General features: G+C 40.8%; 1 protein-coding gene across 3 annotated transcripts in view; it reads left to right on the forward strand.

The window, feature by feature from the left end:
• MMP16 (matrix metallopeptidase 16) overlaps positions 1 to 9,882 on the forward strand; it is a 178,993-nt gene extending 169,111 nt beyond the window's left edge. For all 3 annotated transcript variants that reach the window (XM_081919749.1, XM_081919750.1, XM_081919751.1), the window contains 2 exons: positions 790 to 905; positions 9,058 to 9,882. In XM_081919749.1, the coding sequence (XP_081775875.1) occupies positions 790 to 905; positions 9,058 to 9,392 (451 nt within the window). In that variant the 3' untranslated portion in view covers positions 9,393 to 9,882. The remainder of the gene's footprint in view (positions 1 to 789; positions 906 to 9,057) is intronic.
• The last annotated feature ends 2,829 nt before the right edge of the window (positions 9,883 to 12,711 follow it).

Consider the following 12,711-nt stretch of genomic DNA (forward strand, 5'->3'; position numbering starts at 1 on the left):
TTTATTGCCCCTTATGCAGTCTAACATTGCATCCAGATACCCCTCTGGGTCTCTCACAGCTTTTCCTGATTCAGATGTAACAGAGAAATAAAACTTCACATCTTAAGCATATTGACAACACCTTGCTTTAAAATAGTATTGAAGTGTAATCTTGTGCACATTACTCAGAAGTAAGGTCCACTGTATTATGTGGAGCTTACTCCTGTGTAAATATCCATAGGATTACAGCCTTAGCGACTCTGAATTTGTGCACTGCTGCTGCTGTTGTTGTTTTGTTTTACTGCAAATCTTTCTCTGTACCCAGATTTAGCATTGTACAGAATTCAGCATATTGAATTATTTAATGCATATTGCATGATTGGGTAACAAAAGACTCCTGTAAAGCATTCATAAGAGAAGAGTTAAGATTGCTGTGGGAACCTTAACTCAGAGTTTAATGGCTTGTGTGTGATTAAAACTTCAACTGAAACATTATTATGGATCTTTGCATACAATGTTCCTCCTTGTGCGGCTTTGTAGAACCCCTAGGCATCAGAGTTGTTCTGATTATGCAGAAGGCGCTTGTTGATTTGGTTTTCAAACTAGGCAAATCTTTTTATCTACTGTGCCCTTACTAGAAACAGCTGTCCAATCGGCAAGCAGATAAAACGCCTTTGTTACCTGGGAATGTACCTAAAGCAGGAAGGATGTTGTTGCCCTGATTTCATAATTGCACTCAGTGTTTCTTTTCTGACATTGAAAATAGGCATTCATAAATGCATATTCTAATCATGTAGCTTTGTTTATTAGGTACTGGAGGTACAGTGAAGATATGAGAACTATGGATCCTGGTTATCCCAAACCAATCACAATATGGAAAGGTATCCCGGAATCACCTCAGGGAGCCTTTGTCCACAAAGAAAATGGTACGTAGCTTATTGTGCATGTTATTGTTCTTTAATAAAACAATCTTCCTGATCTGCAGACCATCTTTTAAGTACCTCACTTTTTCAAGCTGTGCCTTGCTACCTGAATTTACGCTGCTTTGTAACCCCATGTCAGCACACCTATAAATAGATGCTTTTGGATTTCTGAATTTTTAAAATATTCTACTTGTTCTCAGATTGTTTCCATATTAATCTTTGAATCCAGTGATTGGTAATCCCCTCCTCTTTCTTCAGACTCATAGATCAAGATGGTGGAACAGGGGAAGTGTAAATATACATTTCTCCCCATGTCATTCACTCACTGAAAATTTGCCATCCAGAGCTGCTATTTGCTACAGATTACAATAATATAGAGTCATTTCCAAATTAATCCAGAATGGGATTTTCTTGTTAGAGTTTGCCCATCTCTTGTGTATGCTGTTTCTCTATCACTTTGAACCTTATTCTCCAAACACTGGTTCACCACTTCTGGATTTAGTCTGGAGTATAATTTGCTTGCATTGTGCAAATTTTTGCCCCATTGGCTTTATCCAGGTGAATCTACTTTTGTGCTGTGGAGTACACAATTGCAAAGTGTTATCACAAGTTCATTGCTATTTGATGCAAAATAAAGAAGAGCAAAGGATGACCCAGTGGTTTTGAACCTAAGTTTACATCAGTACTAAATTATTTATTGCAAAGTTATAGCTAAACTATATTGCACATTTATGTAACCACTATAACCCCTGGACTAAGACGAAGCACCATAGACTTTTCTTGATGCTGAAAGTCGTCATTATGTGCATATTAATTACTGCCCTTAACAATTTGATGATGTGGTCTTGAGAGTGAAATAAAGATATGGGATTGCAACCAGTTTCACTTGCTACGTACCTCTAGCTCTCCACATGTGATTGATTTAACAGAGATTGGGGGGTTTTTTTGTCCCTTCCTTCTTCCCTCAGGACGTGTCTCCCCTGTAAAAGATTATGAGACATTTCGCCCTAGTTTAGAATCTTTATTCCTTCCTTTGGCTCAAATATCTAATTTCTGCAGACAACATTTTCTTCTCGGGAATACTCTTAATCACTTCCTTGCTTTAAGTCTGTTTCATCCATCAATAGAAAATCTTTCCTGAGCTGAGCATTTTGGGTGTGTGAGGGAGGAAGTTTCTTTTTCTTTTTCTTTTTTTGCAGCAGCAGCAGCAGGAAACTAGTTTGTGCAACACTGTGTTCTTACATTTATTGCCATAAAAAACTAGTTTTATTTGTGTGCGCGCACACACACACACACACACACTCATATGTCTCTATAAAGACTTGTGTTAAAGTATATATAGTATCTGATGCACTAGGTAGGATTGGAAATGTATCTCAATTAAATTTGGCTCCAGTGTAAATACAGAGTGCTAAATGTGTCAAGGCATCTTCATTCACTTCTGTAAGGTGTGTGTGAGGTTGGGGAGAGCATTCCCAGATTCACAGCAGTGAATGGTGCTGTTGTTGCACACAAATATGCTCTATATGTGAATCAGAGCTGATAAGAGTAATCTCATGCTGTATTAGCTGGCTTCCTTAAATGTATTACATTTAACCAATAAACATGCAAGTAGGAGTTGTGGACATATCACAAGTACAGTGGTACCTCAGTTTTCAAATGTAATCCATTCCAGAAGACCATTTGACTTCCGAAATGTTTGGAAACCAAAGCATGCATTTCCATCCGGAAAACTCAATATGGAAGCCATGTGGTTTCTGAAAAGCGGTCAAAAACTGAAGCAGTTACTTCTGGGTTTTCACTGTTCAAAAGCCGAAACGTTCGACTTCTGAGATGTCCGAAAACCGAGGTACCACTATATTCAGTGCATCATACTGATGTGCAAATAAAGCCTTTGCTGCACCTTCTAATCACTATAATATAAGGTAGGGTTGCCACCTGTCCTTAGAAAATGTGACCATCCCTGTTTTGGACAAAAGTGACCCCTGCCCTGTGTGGATTTCAAACAGGACACCTTTTTCCCAATATTTGAGTTCATCCTCCTCAGAATATGAGGAGAGGGTGGGTCTGGTGGGGAGTGAGAGAGAGGGTTTAGGCAGACAGGGTAGAGGGTAGATCCCATTCATTGGTTGGCGTCACCTGCCCATCTCCCTTCTCCTCGCTCCCTGTTAGTATACCTGAAGGAGCATCTCCACCCCCATCATTCAACCCAGACACTGAGGTCCAGCTCTAAGGGACTTCTGGTGGTTCTGTCACTGTGAGAAGTGAGGTTAAAGGGAACCAGGCACAGGGCCTTCTCAGTAGTGGTGCCCGCCCTGTGGAATGCCCTCCCATCAGATGTCAAAGAAATAAACAACTATCTGACTTTTAAAAGACATCTGAAGGCAACCCTGTTTAGGGAAGTTTTTAATGTTTGATATTTTATCATGTTTTTAATATTCTCTTGGGAGCCGCCCAGAGTGGCTAGGGAAACCCAGCCAGATGGACAGGATGTAAATAATAAATTATCATCATCAATGTCCTCACCACTGCTATATCTACTGTATTATCCCCACCAACCCCAGGAGCACCCCTCCCTTCCTTAACACTGTCAGGCATGAGAGAGAGACAGCTGGCCCAAAATGGCGGCTGCATCGCTGTCAGAGCAGCTGATGAGGAATGCAGCCTGGCGTAAGCGACAATAGAGGGAAGAGGAAAGAAGTGGTCTCCTTCGCCCATTCCTTTCTTCCCTTTTGCTGCTGCCCCTCTTCAGCCCCACCACGGCCCTCTGCACCACCCTGCCCTGCCCTTTCCTCCTCCCTCTTCCTCCGTGCTCTTCTGCTGCCAGCATGGGTGAGAGGCTGGAGCTGCAACTCAAGTTGCCCATGGCAGCTGGCCATCTATCCCCGGCCCCTGGCTGTCTATGTGAGTCGAGCGAAAGAGTGGGGCCAAGTTGCTGAGGGAGGTGGGAAGCCAAATGTGAGCAACCCCCCTCCACCAAGGGGGGGCAGGATTTGGTGTCATGAGAGTGTTGTGCCCCCCCCACCCACCAATCTGTCCTGTATTTTGCCTGACCAAAGGTAGCAGCCCTGAATATAGGACTAAGTAGGTGGAACTGAAATAACTACATACTCTTCTATGAGACACCCTTGCCTTTTCCCTCTCCTTTCACCTATGTCTTATCTATGTTGAATGATAGACTGTAAGCCTCTTAGGACAGGGACTTCTTCGCTCATACTTTGCACAGTGATGGCATAAGAGAGAAAAACCACCATAAATAATAGGAAGGTTATGTTGTTGTCCCCTGTGATAGAATGTGAGTGGAGTTTCACTGCTTCCCAGTCAGAGGGCTACAAAACTAGCCCAGAGATTTCAGCCTTTGCTTTCAGGATGCAATAATTTCCATTTTATTTATGTGTAAATGGCTGTGCATTACAGGGGGGGAAATGGACCTCCATATTTTCAGTGCAGGTCAGTAAATTTTCTGTAAAGGGCACCTGTGTGTCTGAAAACATACAGTAAATGAATGCCTGGAAACCTGAACCAATTGCACTTCACAGCAGAGTGTTTCTGAGGCATTTTAAGATGAGTGGGTTCTCTTGAAATGTTTCAGCAAAATCACGGTCAATTCACTGAGGAGACATGAGGATTCATTCTTTTTCTGTAGTGTGTGAAGTGGCCCTGAGGTCACACTGAACTTCATTGGTTTTCAGTTACTAAAATAACAGCAAAGATACCTGAGACCTAGGCAGACAATACAATTAAGGAGTGAGCCATTTTTGCCTTTGTGTTGTGTTGTTGTTAATGTCGTTTCTTCGAGGCTAAATGTAAGAAATCCTCTGTGCTTTCGGAGAAGAAAAACTAAGTATTGAAAGTTGCCTGGTGAAGCCTGCAAGGAACAGTGCTGTGAATTGTCCCCCAAAGTCAAGATCACTGCATGGCGCAATTGGTGATTGCATCAACAGACAATGAAACAAGCAAATGAGAAACCCCACAACCTACTTTCAGAGAACTCTGATGAATTTTTGCCTGAAACCATTTCTCGTCTACTCTTCAGATAAAGATTTGACTTGAAATTGTACCAGATAGCTTCAGGGGAGAAACTTCAGAGGAACTGCTTCCAATTAAACAACATCTTTCATTAATATAGAGCTAATCCTTTTAGCTTCCTAGTTCATTTTGGGGGAGGGGAGAAACATTTGTGTTGCTTGATTAAAAACAACAGAAACTGAGATATATGTCTCCTATTCTTACATCTACTTTTGAAAGCTTCTTGATAGTAAGAAATATCTTCAACAGGACCAGCTCTGTTTGAGAGAAAAAGATGTGTAAGCTTTTGAGTTACGCAGAAAGCTTTAGAAGAAAGTTTTATACATTTTGGCAGGACTTGGGGCAGAGTTATGCATTACAATTAGGTAAGGGGAGCTGCCACCAAAAATGACATTTCTCCCTATTTCAGGTTCTCTCCTCCTTTACTGTAACATGCAGTATATTTTACAACATCATCAAGTTATGCATTTTCCAACCCAACCAGCAGCAGAGTGAGCAAATATGCTGATTTTCAGTGGCACATTTGATGTAAACATATGTTATTTTGTTAAATAACATCGTTCAGCCTGGACACTGAGATCCAGCACCGAGGGCCTTCTGGCAGTTCCCTCATTGCGAGAAGTGAGGTTACAGGGAACCAGACAGAGGGCCTTCTCGGTAGTGGCGCCCGCGCTGTGGAACTTCCTCCCTTCAGATGTGAAGGAAATAAGCAGCTATCTTCTTTTTAAACGACATCTGAAGGCAGCCCTGTTTAGGGAAGTTTTTAATATTTAAGGCTGTATTGTTTTTAACACTTGATTGGAAGCCACCTAGAGTGGCTGGGGAAACTCAGCCAGATGGGCGGGGTATAAATAAATAAATAATAATAATAATAATAATAATAATAATAATTTGTCAAAAAGGGGTACTCCGGTTGTTTGCATATAAATTGCCAACCATGTGGATGACTCTTATGGGAGCAGGAGACCTTTAGATGGCTGAGAGTAATGGGGTAGAAGGAGAGGTCACAGGAATACACTGGTTCATGATGGTTGAGAGATAGCATGGAGAGAAGGTCAGGAAGGGACTGGGTGTTTGTGCTGCACATGGGAGGAAACAGAAAGTCACACAGACTTTGACGAGGAATGTTGTTTGAACAACAAACAAGATAAATGATTTTGTGGTAGAGTTTGGAACAGAGCTGAGAAAAGGAGTGACAATGGAAATGCAGAGAATATTGCAGTGGGTCAGGGTAAGAGATGATTGGAAGTGTATTGGAGATTTTGCTGAGGAGGCAGAAAGGTAGGGCTGTGCTTTTGCAAGGCCGTATCAGGAGAAGCAACACAACTCTCTGATGGGCAGAATATAAGAAACAAAGAAGGTGGGGGCAACAGGATATATGTTGTCAATTAATATGGGAATAATATTTAAGGAGAAAGTTTTGGGAAGAAAGAAAATTTCCATTGTGCCACTGTTTTCTAGTAATGGACAAATTTATGAGATAATAAACCCTGCAAGAGTCCCAAGTACCCCATGTAATATCTTATGCACTAGAATTTCTGAAGGACAATTAAAATAAATAACAGCAATGGCACAAGATTTTTATATTATTCCATCATGAAACTAACAAAAAATGGTGATGGGTGAAAGCGTTTGGGTCTATTTTGAATAGAAAATGAGATGCTCTAAAGAGGTTTTTCCTCTCCACAGTGAAATTTCGAAAACCCATTTTTGTGTAAGCAGTTGAAACTAGCATCGAACCTAAACTTTCCAATTAGTACTATTTGCATCACAAATGAAGCCCATTCTTTTTCTTTTCTTTTCTGGGGACCTATAATACTGCAGAATGCAAACTGTGACATAGTAAAGATAGAGAAAGCTCCAGCTATTTGTGCACAGTTTTTAAACAGTAGGAGGAAGTTCACCCATTGTGAAAGTTTGTTTCAGACTGGATCGGTGCCACTTTTCATCTGGGCCAGTCAAATGCTTTGGATTATTTGGCAGGAAAGCAGCATTTCTGCAATTAGCCACCATTTTTAATTATCCTGGATTGCACTTGAATGATCAAATTCTAGCTCCCCGCAGAAAATCTGAAGCTGTGCACACCTGCTTTCCATTGGCAGAGTTAATACAGCATTTCCTCTCAAAGACATAGAAGTACAGTAACAGAGAACAGAATCAGCCCAGACAGTCGAGAGGGAGGAGCAATGTAGGTGGGTCTAGCACAGTGCTGTAATTTGCTATAATTGACCAATGTTCCCAAGCTGGGTAGGGGCTCTTTGAGCAAACAGGACTCAGGGTGAGCATAATTTATGATCCTATTTAAATGTCAGTTTTAAATAAGGATCTTAAATCCCTCCACTGGTCTAAATGCATCTGTCTTGGTTGTTTCATAAAGTTAGGAAAGATAAGCATTTAGGACATGACACAAGCTAAATTATGCTTCAATCTTCCCCACTTAAATTAATGGGACTTTTTAAAAAATCACAGTTTTGTTGGGTTATGCATGTACAGTTTCCTGTGCATAACAAAGGATCGCTTTGATACGTTGGTTTCTCATCAGACGTACTTTTTTCAACATAAAGACATGTCTTTGTTGAAAAAAACCAACATGCCCTATAAAGTTGTTGGAAAAAGAATGTTCTGTGAGGGAAGGGCTATTCCGATTATCTTTTTTCTTTTTCTTTGAGTATGTATATTGGGAACACATGATGGCATTATGATAGGAACATATGAAGCTGCTGAGTCAGACAACTGGTCAATTTAGCTCAATATTGTCCAGTGCTTTTTTTTCTAAAAAAAATGTTTATTTTGACTCAAGAAAATCACCATTTTATAGTTCAAATCAGGAAAAATAAATACAGTAAATAGAGAAAATTACAAAGTTTCACAAACTATTTAGGAGTATGCATACCCTAGCGCCGCCCCAAAGAAAAAGCGTTGGTATTGTCTATGCAGATATGGGTACTGTATTTCCCAACTCTGCAGCTAGAATTGTGACAAAGTTTATTCAACAGACAAATTTTATTGAATATAAAAATTAAGGTTTATCTAATTTTGAAAACTTGTTTTCAATCTCAGTTTGGTACAGTAAAGTGGACTCAAGTCCACTCACAATAAAACCACAACTAATATCCTAAAATACAAACCAACAATAAAATAGTTTGTTTTTTTTAAATCCCAGCAGGCCATATTAGGAGAATGCTTTCTGGAATAAATACCAGAAAGATGTATCAGAAGAGGCCTAAACATATATTACAGTAGCATTTCACACAACCGAAGCTAAAAAGCATGTTTGATGACAAATATGGGGTTTCTAAAGCTCTTTTCTATCATCCTTTCTATTTATCCACTAATCAGATGTTGGGAGTTAATGTTCAGCCATGAGGTTTCTAAGTGCTTGCCAGGTACAAGTTTTAAAATGCGGGGTGTAGCAAAGATATATTTTTTATTTCACAATAATTGGCAGAATCATGTACGGTCAAACCTCAGTTCCCGAAAGCCCCTGGTATCTTACGTTTCAACTCCTGAACGCCAAAAACCCGGAAGTAAGGTTTTCAAACATTTTTCGGAAGCTGAATGTCAAACGCGGCTTCCGCTTGAGTGCAAGAAGCTCTTGCAGGGTGTAGCAAAGATATATTTTTTATTTCACAATAATTGGCAGAATCATGTACGGTCAAACCTCAGTTCCCGAAAGCCCCTGGTATCTTACGTTTCAACTCCTGAACGCCAAAAACCCGGAAGTAAGGTTTTCAAACATTTTTCGGAAGCTGAATGTCCAACGCGGCTTCCGCTTGAGTGCAAGAAGCTCTTGCAGCCAATTGGGAGCCACGCCTCGGTTGTCGGACGTTTTGGAATCCAAACGGGCTTCCGGAATGGATTACGTTAGACAACCGAGGTTTGACTGTGCAGAATGGTGCAATGAAGATATGGGAGTTTTGAAGCAATTGTTACTGCAAATAAGGTATAGAGTAGCGAGGTCCTGTTGGGTGGATATTGGCAATGGCTGGATCCGTTTTATTAATTTCTAAATGTCAGTTTTAATCATGCTTGTTAACTCCAAAGTTTCAGTAGCTCCTTGTCTTTTGTTGACTTTGGACACGACGAAATTACAACTCATTGAAAAATTCACACTTTTCTTCCTCAGGCTTCACGTATTTCTACAAAGGCAAAGAATACTGGAAATTCAACAACCAGATGCTTAAAGTAGAACCTGGATATCCCAGATCCATCCTAAAGGATTTTATGGGTTGTGATGGACCAGCAGACCGGGACAAAGACCGACACAGCCCTCAGGATGACGTAGACATTGTCATCAAACTGGACAACACAGCCAGCACTGTGAAAGCCATAGCCATTGTCATTCCCTGCATCCTGGCCCTGTGCCTCCTTGTCTTGGTTTACACTGTGTTCCAGTTCAAGAGGAAAGGAACACCCCGCCACATACTGTACTGCAAACGCTCTATGCAAGAGTGGGTGTGATGTAGGGGTATGTCTCTCTCTCTCTCTCTCCCTCTCTCTCTCCTAGGAGTTCGTGGTAACTTGAGATCAACCGAAGAGCTGTTATGCAGTTTCCTATCTAGGAGCAGGCATCTGTCCAGCCCCTTGACCAGGGCTGATCTTTAAAACCCAGGGGGCTGCCTGCACCCTGCACAGGAAGTAAGAGTTCACTCTAGTGGGAAGCTTCCATCGTACACAGTATCTGCCGTTCCTCCAGTTCTTTTGTCTTTCTTTGTCATTCGGTTCTAGCCTTTTTCCTCTCTGCACGCTCAGTACACCCAATGCAAAACTATCAGGATTTTTTCCATAAAGAAGAGGAAATATTACAGCAAAAATATGGGAAAACAAGAAGCGTCTCCAGTGTCTCTGTTGGGGTTTTTTCTGTCCCCTTTGAAGCCTGCTCCCCTTTGAAAGAGTTTTGCGTGAGGTTAAAAAAAAAAACAATAATAAAAAAATGTAATCAATTTTTTTTTTTTTAAAAAAAGAGAAAAGATAGAGCAACTATAACACAACAATCACAATGGAACTTTCAGGAAGTGTGAAGACCCAAAACAGCTTTGTCTCCAAAGAGGATTGCTTTCTGTCAGCTACGGATATAGTCCTATACTCCTACTCATAATTTTTGTTAAGTGGGAGACCAGGATGACACACAGGAATTCAGACTGTTTGGACAGCCATTTTCCAACAAATAAGGGGCCAAAATATCTGCAATATAGTAACAGCCTTAATGATACATTCATTTTGTGTTTTATACAGCTGTTCTGAGCTATGTCCTCAATGTTTTAACACATTTATATTCATTACTATATTCAGATAGTATCTTTTTTATTGATTGGTTTAGATTTTGTTGGTTTCCTGCCTCCTCCTCTTTTTTTTTCTTTCTCCCCCCTCCCCCCGAGCTGTACCAGGCCAGCAGCCCCAGGCCTTCCACAGGTCTGTCAAGAACACTTAATGTTGAAACCATAGCAGAATGCAGCAAGCCTGTGAAGTAGATTGCAGTGAACTAAAGTGACACTTAATGTTACAGAGAAACATAATGCTAGTATTAGGTTTGTGTAATTTGTGACCCTTTGAGAACTATAGGTTTTCAGAGTTTCAAGGGCTGCGAACATTGGCAGTCTGGAAATTATAGGAATGCACAGCTTAAAAAAACTCTGGGTTCTAAAACTTATTTCCTGTGATTTACGAGTTCCTTTGTAGGTGGTCCATAAACCATATCAGTTCTGCAAATCGTCTCCTTCCTTCCCTCTTAGCATCATTGACTTCTGTGTCTGCCTCTCCTCCTTCTAGTGACTTTATGCACTCTAGTTTCCATATGATGCGATATAGTACCATAACAAAACATGGCAGCTGAGACCAGTATGCCAGAAGTCATCATGATTGGCAGGTCACATGGCAGATTGGTAGGTCTCTAAGTGGATTAGATACCACACAATTAGAATAACCTAAAATAAGAGAGCATTTTTTAAAAAAATGATTTGCTCACTCTGTTGATGGTGATATAACAGAAGCAAACAATATTAGATAATTATTATTATTATTTTAAAACAATGCATTGCAGCAGACAGAATACAAGTGGCTGCAAGTCTAGCTGGTCTTTGGTTTCTCAAGATGTGCTATGCCAATCCATTGCAGGAGTCCTCCCACATCTCTGTTGCTTCTTTTATCCAGTCTTCATTGCTCCATGCAATGGTAGCCACCAGTAACAAGGACCTGACATCCATTTATGCTATTGATAGTGTATATCCTAAATATTTTGTTTTCATTGCCACCACACACCAACAAACATGGCAATGTTTGCAATGTGTGACACCAATGTGTTGCCATGCAGATTCCCTTTCATTTTGCTACAGTGCTTTTACATGGGTATGGGCAGTGTAACAGCGAACCACAGTGGCTGAGACTGAAAAGCTGGAAGCGAGTAAGTCTTGAGACAGACAGCTGTGGTTTTTAGCAAGATGAAGGAAGTATGATAGAGGCAACGTTGGCTATGGGATGTATCTCTGTTCATTGTTTTTGCAGTCTCTATAGTGCTGCAAAACCCATTGATTAGAAATGACAGCGGGGAAAAGAGGAATCACTTTCGACATCCCAAGAAACAATGCTCCTGTCATATCACCTTCAACTCTCATAAAAGCTTTTGTCTTTCTCCAGTCTGAGGGCAACAGGAACATGGGATTGATGATGGAACCAGGTGGAACTCTCTTGTCCATCAACTAGCGTAGCGCTTGAGTTTGTGTTCCGCTTAACCCTTGCATTTTTAAACTGTATTGCAGGATTATTCTGTTTGCCTTGCATCATGTAGATATGCAGGTGCAGATAACAGTTCCAATGGAAACCAGAGAGCAAGGACTCGGGCATTTCATGGTGCTGCCTCTCCCATTGCAAAGTGTTGCCAATCGGGCATTTGCCTTAGTTCCCAAAGGGTCACAAGTCCTCTGGCATTTAGCTGTGCATTAAATCACTGACAGAACCAAGGGAGCACCAAAGCATTGTGTCATCATGTGTAATATTTGTGCTAACAGCAGTATTGTCATTTTCATGTGACCTGCAGGGCAGGTTATGTATCAATATTTTTTCCTAGAGAAAAGTCAGCAACTGACAGACCTCTTTTTATTGATTTTAGGAACTGCTTCTTGCAGTGACAGGCTTTTTACAGTCACTAGGCTGTGAACTTATTAAAGGTGTTCAGAAAGGATGCACCCCACATGTCAGATACCTGGCTTTTTATGAAAGCTGGGATTCCAGGGGAGTAGCTTTTGAAACAATGAACAGCTTGCCTTGAACTTTATTGATCTGTTGATTGTCATTACTGAGTTAAACATAGTCTTCTGTGAAAAAGAAAAGAAAAAAAAACATTTGCTGTCTGAATTTCCTTACAGTGTACTGTTTGATGTCTTTGCTCTTTGACCTTTAACTTGCAAACCGGCACAAACTCAGTGGGAAATCCGGTGTGGCTGATCTAATTTGGATTGGGACTAGGCTTTTACAACAAAAAGAGTCCTATCTATACATTGTCCAAACATTCACTTATTTTAGAGAAGGGAAATGGCTGTAATACATGGAGGAGCCCCCATCCCCAAGACTGGTGGAAACCAACAGGTAGCACCTGGCAGCGTTCTTGCTCAGCTCCCATGTATTTCACTGGGCAGTTGGTACAGGAAAATTTCCCTATGGAATGTGCCCAGTATTTGTAGCAGATAGTACCTAGATGGAACAGTTGCTATGTATACATGCACACTCTAAAAATGAACTGCAGTGGAAATGAGTTTCTGTTTAACTTTGGTTCAATTTTCTGTAT

This window comes from Podarcis melisellensis, assembly GCF_964234715.1.
Source record: "Podarcis melisellensis genome assembly, chromosome: 7".
NCBI classification, from domain to species: domain Eukaryota; kingdom Metazoa; phylum Chordata; class Lepidosauria; order Squamata; family Lacertidae; genus Podarcis; species Podarcis melisellensis.